Here is a 9,528-nt window from a genome sequence, read left to right on the forward strand (position 1 = left end):
TTCATTCAACGTTTTTTTTTCAATAATTATGTTCAATTCGTTTTTTACAGGCAACATAACAAATTAAATCAAAAACGTACTTCAATTGGACAAATTAAGGTACTGCGATCGTCATTTTTATTATTAATTAGTCATTTGTTCCTTATTACCATTTTATTTTAATTAATTCAAATTTATTATTTATACAGAAATAAAAAATTCTGTAACAAAATTGAGACGAAAATCTGTAAATTTATTAACAATTTTACTCTATTCATCAATAACATTGATAAGGTTTGTCTTAATTTTGTTAAGTTATATTAAAAATTAAAACATATATTCAATAATTTATTTAAATTTGGTTTAATAAAAAATATATAGGAAATGTTTATAATTTTTCAAAATAAATTTTTAATACAGTACATTTTATTTATTCTAATTGTAATATTCGATATTGAGTTATTCTAATTTATTTTAACATTAATTTTGTTTATTACAGTTGTATTTATACATTTAACAAAGCAATAATGTTATCCTATATTGAACAATCTTATAATTCCACATTTCAAACAGCTCAAAAAAAAAAATTTAATAAGCATATTCAGAAGATATCAAAGTTTGTTATAAAAAAATATGCTATTAATCTATTATGTATCTAATATAAATTGCTTATACATTTTATTTTTACAGCAATCGATATGATTATTTTATATCTCCATCACCAATAAAATTACCAAAGTTTTATATTCCCAAAAATTTAATACCAGTAGTCACAAAAAATTTGAAGAGATTTCCAAACATGTCACAAGAAAGTAAACAATTTTTGAGTATATTAGAAGAAATAAGGAAAAACAATAAATTGCAGTTAAAAGAAGGCAATTATCTAAAAATTTTTGAACTTATGCTTTATATAGAAGAAATTCAAAATCGTTTAAATATGAAAAGATATAATCAATATCAAACCATTGAAAAATTAAAGCATACTATTAAAATACATATAAATGCAAATAAATTAGTTCAAGAGGGATTGTCAATTAAAAATTCTGACAGAGTGAAACTTTATGATTTAGAGAAAAAACAATTATTTTATATCAAAATTAAAACTATTATGGATGATCATATCATAGCAATTTGCAAAAATAGGTAATCAACTAACTTTTAAATTTGATTGTTATATATTATACATACATACATATATATATATATATATATATATATATATATATATATATATATATAAATTTATAAATTATCTATTAAATACTATTAAATGAAAATTTGTATTTTTAGAGTTTGGAATGAATTAATCACAGATAAACTATATAATATCCAATTTGAATTTCAAAATTATTCATTGAAATGCTGTCATTATGCCTTATCTTTGATAAATTTATATAAATTAACTCCACATTTTTTTCCAGTTAAAAGAATTACATATAATAAACAAATAAACAAGTGAGTTTTATATCATTGTATTTACCAATTAGTTATATATAAATTAATATTTTTAAAAAATTAATTTTTAAGTCAACATTGGTTTAATAAACATATAGAAAATAATCCAGAACAAAAACAAGCAGTCCTCAATATCATATGTAAATCATCGTTTCCTGCACCATATATAGTATATGGACCACCAGGTACTGGAAAAACTTCTACATTGGTAGAAGCTATTTGTCAGGTATAATTTATCATTAATTCTTTAAATTCCTTTTTAAGTAGTTTGAACATATTTTTTTAAATAAATTAAGTAAATAAATTTTTTTTAGATATGGTATAGTAATCCAGTAGAGCATATTTTAATATGTACATCATCTAATATAGCAGCTGATGTAATAACAAAAAAATTATTACAGTATATTCCTAAAAATAATATGTATCGAATGTATAGTCCATCAAAAGACGGGTTTGCATATATTATATAAAAAGGCAACTTAAAATAAAAATTTGTTTATAAATTTTTATTTTTAGATCTCAAATTGATACAGATATTTTAGAATGTTCAAATTACTTTGAAGGACAAATAATGATGCTACCAAAAGAAATTATTATGTTAAAAAATATAATTATTTGCACTCTATGTGCCAGTCTACAGTCTGTTTTCAATAAAAATATGACTTAAATTATAATTTTATTAATTATATACATACTTTTTAATATATATAAAATAAAACTATTTCAGATTACTATTTTTAAATTTTCGTGAAACACATTTTTCTTATGTATTCATTGATGAAGCAGGACAAGTAACTGAACCCGATTCAATGATACCTTTTGGTTTATTAAGCAGCACTAAAAAAGGTCGAATTGGTCGTTTACATGGACAAGTTATTATTGCTGGAGATCCTCAACAGTTAGGACCATTCATTAGTTCGAGGATTGCTGAACCTGTACTTGGTAAAAACTTCTAAACTTTTGATAATATAATAAACTTATTTTAAAAACATTTTCAAACTTTTATATTTATAATTATTATAATAGGAAAATCAATTCTAGTAAGACTTATGAATTGTGAGCCGTATAAAAGGTCTGAACATAATAGATATAATCCAAATTATATTACAAAACTACTTAGAAATTATCGAAGTCATCCAATGATTATTCATGTATCAAATAAATTATTTTATGATGATGAATTATTAGTTTGTGGGGACGAAAATATTAGAAGAGCTGAAGATTGGATACATCTTGCACAACCAAAATTTCCTGTTATATTTCATGGTGTTAAAGGTACAGAAATTAAAAATGCTGAATCATCAAGGTAAATAGATATATATATTAATTTTATATTTAAATAAAAGATATTCAAAAATTAATAATATTTTAGCCCATACAACATGGAAGAAATCAAAATTGTTATGTATTATGTAAATATTTTAATAGGAGAAACATTAAAAGAAAAAATTGTAACACAAAATGATATCGGTATTATTACATTATTTACTGAACAAAAACGAAAAATTGACTATGCTCTTGAAAAAGAAATGTACAGAGATATCGATGTGGGTACTGTTGAATTCTTTCAGGGACAAGAAAAGAATATTATTATTCTATCATCAGTCAGAAGTGAAATATTTTGTCATGACAAACAAAATCACATTGGATTTCTATCTAATCCTAAACGTTTAAATGTTGCCTTAACAAGAGCAAAATCTCTTCTAATTATTATAGGAAATCCAAAACCTCTGATGACGGAAAAACACTGGTGTTATCTTCTCAACTTTTGTAAACGCAATAATGCATGTCGTGGAATTGATTTCAATATACAAAATGATGTAAATGAAGAAATATGAAAAATTTTTATTTTTCCATTTTTATATGAATAAAAATATTCGGGACCATAATGCGAATATTGTACAAGTACCTAACAAATATTTTATATTACATAAAGTAAAGTATAATGAATGAAAAAAATACATTTAATATGTATATTAAAAAAAAGATAAATTATACAGAGATATGAATTTTACTTGTTTTTCTGTTTTAATTTTCTTTTATTTATAATTCAACTAAATAAACAAATAATTCTATTCTTGTATAAAAACATACTATAAAAAGTAACTAATAATAAATATAAATAATATTGAATATAAATAATAATAAAATTGCATATTCAAACGAAATTTTTAAATGCTATTGGTATTACTTTTTGATAAAGTATAAAATATGAGTCAATTGATATTGTTCAATATAACATTTCACTTTCAAAAATAATTTTAAGAATTCAGAAATTAAAATTATATTAATTCTTTACTAAGCAATATAAAAATAATCGTGAAATTATTTTTATCTTAATTTTAGAAATGTTATATTTAGATTGTATTTGCTAAGTTATCAAAGCATATGTTTTCATTTTTCATCTAATTCTATTGTAACTGTAATCAAAGTTACACTTTAAATTTAATAAAATTATACAATATTTAGTTTTAATATTTCATGTATTCGTGTGCTCATATTATAAAAGTTAATTAATTTATATAATTTTTAGACTAATATTCAGTTTATGCACAAATATGATCAAGAATCCAGAATTTAACAATGTAATTTAAAAATTATTTACTCAAGTAATAATTTTGCTTTGTTTCCATTTGCTTGATTCATAATGCCATGTTGAACAGCAAATTCGCGTTTAACATTGGCAAAAAGAATATCTGTTAATAAAAAAATTTGTGCTATAGCAAAAGCTAATGAAACACCAAAATAGAAATTTGCATTTGCTGATCTTGAATATATCCATTGATGCCAAACAGTTGGTGCAAATATTGTACAAAACAAAATAAAGCAACCAACAAAAAATCCTTGTTGCATATCTGAAAACAAATCAATAATTTTAATCTATGTAAGTGATTTTCTGAATACTGATTTCACTTTTAACAGTGTATTTTAATATTACGATGTAAAGAATGTTTTTAAATGTTATTATTTTATTAATTTTAAAATAATTAACTTTTCTTTAATTAAATAAATTAGTTCATATAAATGGTTTCTTTTATAATTTACTTATGTACCTTTTTCAAATATAAATGAAATATATAAGTATACTTAAATAATTTATCAGAACTTAAATACTTTAATTAAATACATTTAATAATATTAAACTTCTAATTATTAAATTAAAATATAAATCGATTAAATTTTAGTTAAGTGCTTACGTCTAAATAAGTGTCTCCATAAAGGTAACAAACTTAAATAAAATCCAACATCTCCAATACAAGGGTATGACTTGAAAATAGTATCTATAGCTAAATATGAGAAAGCTAAAAGCATTGGATTCTTATGAAGTCTTAGGGCTAATGGTACAACAAATAAAATACTGACATTAATTTGAAAAGATGCAATGAATAGTGATCTAAAATGCTCAAACATTTCAGTAAAAAAATACCAATACAATCCAACATTGGGTCTTAAATCAGGTACCAATAAAGTGAATCCAATGGTGTTTTGAAGGAAAGACCAATTACCCATTACAAAATACGAAGTGAAAAATAAACTTATTAGTATTGTAGAAAATAATATAAAAATTTTTAGAAGTGATTCTGGTTTTTCATTTGTTTTTACATTTTGGATTATACAAATAGCGCCAGGTATAATTAAACATATAGGATAAAATCCTTGTAAAGTTAAAAATGCTATACATAAGCAACAAATTATTTTTGAATGTTTTACCATTGATAATAATGTTAAGGATAGTAAAAAATTTGTAAATACTGTCGTTGTAAGCCCTACACAATTAAAAATAACATATGGATTGTATAAGTAAGCTGCTGAAACATAGAAAGTTGATGCACCATGAGTAGCTGTTATTGAAGCAAAATCTTGATGTATATTAACTTTATCAACATATGGAGTATTTTTTTCATCATAAGCAATCTGTAAATATAAATATTTTTATATTTCATACATTCAATATTTAATAAAGTTATTAAATCAAGTTACTTATTTAATAGTTATTTATATATTATATTTATTTACAGTTTTAATAAAATTAATATTTTAATTATTTATAAATAACCTATTATGATATTGAGAATAATTTCAATAAGTATATTATTTATTTTTTAATTATTTGTTGTCAATTATATTGAATTATATTTTAATACACTAAGATTTTTAGTTTTTAAATAATTATTCAAATATTATTGTAATTATAAATTTAGTTACCAATTCTTTGATATAATATTTAGCAGTAATACCAAGTAGATAAGCAGTTATAAGATCAATTATAACAAACAGTAACCACAGTCCATAAAAAGAAAAATGCTTTTGAATAGAATCAAAAATAATCAATCCTAATGGAGTTTCATGGAATAAATCTCCAATGTAAGGATCCACTCCAATATTATAAAGATACACACCTTCTGTAACTAAATATTCTTTTAAATAGAACTATTTTAAATTCATATTTCTTACTTACTTCTCTTCCAAGAGTTTAATGCAGTTGATACTTCTATTCGATCACGAATAATATTATGTAAATCTGAATTCATTAAAAAAATTCTTAAAATACCAGCCAAAGCAAAGTAAATAATTTGATTTTTCATTACTATCAATTTCAGAATGAACGAAAAGTAAGATTGAAAAACTTCTGATTTTAACGTTAAATTAATATTATATTTACATATTTTAAAAAACAATTTATTTATCTGTTAGTATTATTTTTATTATGGAATTCCAATGCAAACAGGTAAACATTTTTATTTTTTTTTTAATTCTGATAAAAAAATAAAAAAAATTTTAAGATAAACTATGAAGTAAACATTATGCACTAGCGCCACTAGCGATCATAAATAAAAATAAAACATGAATGAGTTTTATATATTACTTTTCCAAATGCAAGCAATTTGAACATAAAGATCCATAAGTTGTTTCAATAAGTAAACATAAATAGTATATCTGAAGAAAATTTTATTTTTCTTATTTTAACATTTTAGCGACTTTATTTAAGATCTTTAAAAATATAAATTATTAAGAATTATATTTAAACAAAAAAATGTAAGTGTTAAACCATAATATGTAGGTATAGTTTTGTCAAAATACAGACCATAATTAATAAATTTATATTATATCTATGTACAGAGAGGAAGAAACTTATAATAACGGTGATTATTATAATGTATATTTTAATTAATAATTAATATACCTAATATTTTTTAATTTTTATTGGTCATTAAAGAGTTTTTACTTACGATATTTTATACAATGTATTCAACAAATAAAAAGTTTTCTAATAAATAATGCACTGGTATATTTATTTCACTAAAGACTGCATATAATTTGTAATATATTATCAACGTATATATATTTTTACGAATGAATGGCTACAAATGGATATTATTATAAAACTACTAAAGTTGTATTATATTTTTACGTATTTGCACATTTAATAAATTAAGAATTAAATAAATAAAACATTATTTATGCATTGTAATGTTTATCAAGGATGTTATTAATTTTATAACAATAATATGTATTATATTAAAAAATTATGATTGAAATATGCATGCCAGAAGTTGAGTATTACGTTTCTGAAATATTTTTAAAAGTAACATATGTATCCGAACTAAATTTTTTAATTGATTCGTCGATACATTTTGTATGCATTAAAAAAAATAACAATTATATATTAAAATTTTGTATTTACAAATTTTTTATAATATTTTATAATTATGAAAAATATCTAATTTAAGCATCAGAAAAATCTAAAAGGATACTGTCTAAAATTAGGGTACCGGGTGAGGAGAACCAAATATCTAAAGCTTGGTATAAACTCCCAGATGGTTGAAGGGAGGATTGCGGGCAAGTGGATAGGATAGTGCATGTATTCAATAATAAATAGCTTTGTTATTTATTGTAGTTTATTGCGATAATTGCATTAGTTGTATTATAATCATTTTTAGTTGATGTTTGAATGCCTTCGTTTCCTGAGTTTTGTATTGCTATTGCCACAGAGCGGTAATGTGCGTTGTATGTACAGGTAGAAGGGCGTAACCTTTTGGTCCTCTATATGTAATGTACGTGGTGGTGGAGTTATAGAAGTCGTAGAAGAACAAGGTCGTAAACCCCCGCGCTTCCTTGTGTAGTGGCACGTGGCAGTAGCTTGAGTTTGTCTTGTTATTGTCTTATTGCTTACCTTATAGGCTCTGCAGGTGTCCTCTTGGTGGCACTTCATCTTAGTCTGCAGATATTGCCGCGTGCGGCGCCTCGTAAGTCTAGCTTGTGGGAACTAAACATGCCCCTTATGCGTTTGCAGATTGTGTGCGCTTGGTTGCTCTACAGTTATTTGTCTTGTTAGGCATATTGTGTATTATTATCATTATTAAGGAATGAAACTTTTACGTGATGTCTGCAGGTTTTGTCTTGTGCGGCAGCTTGTAGTTTATGTTTTGTGTGTTGCTGGCTATACCTCGCATTGTTTGCTGAATTTGCCTCGAGCGGCTCCTTATAGATTATGATTATGTTGTGCTCTGTGCACCACTGTGTTCTTGTTCCCTTTTCCTTGTCTTGCATTGCTGCGAGTGTATGATTTGATTTGCACTTATCTCGCACTTGTTATGAGTTGAATATAACTAGCCTTTGCCTCTTAATTATTGGCCTTTATTGTGTATGTCTACATCCTTGTTCCTTGGCAGTCTTTGGAGAAGAAGCCTTGTCGGCTTCTTTCTTGAAAGCATTCTCGGCCACCGCGTGGTCTTTACGAATTTCCTCCTTCTTGGCGTTTCCAATCAGAGCGCCTCTTTCTTGGTCTCTCCAATCGACTTGATTCTTTCATTATTGGCGGCTCCAATCAGAGCGCTTCTTACTTGCATCCCCACCTCGAGGGGGACTTTTTTGGTGCGTTCATGCTTCACTATCTGAGCCACATGTAGCTGGGTTTGACAACGGCGTATGTGTTGCAGTGTTGCAATGTCTTTTTCCTTGTATTTTTATGACTTGTTTGTCACAACTTTGTATGACATGTTTTTGCCAGATGCTTAACGATTTGATTTTTTGGAACCCTAATAGCTAGTTTTCCAGATGTCTAATGACTTGGGAATGTTCTTACAATTTCGAACACTATTGGTATAATGTATTTCGTCATGTATAATCTATTAAGTATCATAACTACATATAAAAATAAACATCGTATTAACTCATATAATATAAATATATATTAATTTATATAATATAAGAATAGTCAATACAATTACCTTATGCATTGACATTTCTAATCATAGCAACACTCTTAAGAACCACACGAAAGAAGGAGTTTAAAGACAAATAAATAAATAAAATAGAAAATGTATATAAAATATATAAATAAAATATTTTGAATTTTTTTACTTCATTAATTTTATCGTTTATGATAGAAATTTAAAGTTATAAAGTTATGTATAGATGATTGTTCGGGATTGAAGCAGTCCCATGAATTTCAAACAAAAGAAAGGTCATATACGCAGTCCGGCGTACCGCATGTGCGCCTAGACTGACCGCGCGTGCAGCAAGGTTGACCACCACGTGCGCCTAGCCTGATCCGCACGTGTGGACCGAGGCGGGTACTCGAGAAAGATGTTTACAAACAAAACTCGGCAAGTCCGAGCAAGTTTACGATTTGAAATATTATCATAATATTATAAATCAGTAAAACACCATCTGCGACGCACCTTAAGAGAAACTTTGCTTACATTCGAAGAGCTTACGATGTTGCTAGCACAAATCGAAGCCATTCTTAATTCCAGACCCTTGGAACCATTAAGTGACGATCCAGAAGACACGACCGCACTCACACCTGGACATTTTTTAACAGGAGGTCCGCTCACTGCAATTCCTGAACCGTCATTAAAGGAAGTACACATGTCAAGACTGTCACGCTGGCAATTCATTCAACAACGCGTACAACAGTTCTGGTCTCTCTGGTCGACTCACTATCTGCAACGACAGCAATCCATCTCAAAATGGCACCACCCACAGAATGACATCAAGGAAGGTTCAGCATAGTCAGTGCATAGTATACTGTAAAGACGCCGCGTGGCCATATTTTCGGCAACATAAGCTCATTCGTAAATTCACTCC

General features: G+C 25.9%; 1 protein-coding gene and 1 long non-coding RNA gene across 2 annotated transcripts; one reads left to right on the forward strand and one right to left on the reverse strand.

The window, feature by feature from the left end:
• Nucleotides 1-589, forward strand: LOC105363370 (uncharacterized). Its single transcript, XR_912919.1, has 3 exons — nt 1-99; nt 189-273; nt 479-589. It is a non-coding gene; the product is annotated as an uncharacterized LOC105363370 (long non-coding RNA).
• Nucleotides 590-4,008: 3,419 nt separating this feature from the next.
• Nucleotides 4,009-6,119, reverse strand: PIG-U (phosphatidylinositol glycan anchor biosynthesis class U). The gene is made up of 4 exons (XM_011501036.1): nt 5,894-6,119; nt 5,641-5,843; nt 4,632-5,349; nt 4,009-4,289 (listed from the first exon to the last, which is right to left on the reverse strand). Exons 1-4 carry the CDS (start codon nt 6,018-6,020, stop codon nt 4,036-4,038), a joined length of 1,302 nt encoding a protein of 433 aa, XP_011499338.1. The 5' UTR covers nt 6,021-6,119; the 3' UTR covers nt 4,009-4,035.
• Nucleotides 6,120-9,528: the final 3,409 nt, after the last annotated feature.

The sequence above is a fragment of the Ceratosolen solmsi genome, unplaced genomic scaffold (assembly GCF_000503995.2).
Source record: "Ceratosolen solmsi marchali unplaced genomic scaffold, CerSol_1.0 scaffold57, whole genome shotgun sequence".
In the NCBI taxonomy this organism is placed as follows: domain Eukaryota; kingdom Metazoa; phylum Arthropoda; class Insecta; order Hymenoptera; family Agaonidae; genus Ceratosolen; species Ceratosolen solmsi.

Bases quoted from the DNA above. Each gene is read 5' to 3' on its own strand.
- PIG-U (XM_011501036.1), bottom strand. From the start codon at position 6,020: ATGAAAAATCAAATTATTTACTTTGCTTTGGCTGGTATTTTAAGAATT. The intron at 5,844-5,893 runs GTAAGTAAGAAA...AAGAATATTTAG, and splicing joins ATTAAACTCTTGGAAGAGAA to TTACAGAAGGTGTGTATCTT. The intron at 4,290-4,631 runs GTAAGCACTTAA...ATTTGTTTTCAG, and splicing joins ATGGAGACACTTATTTAGAC to ATATGCAACAAGGATTTTTT.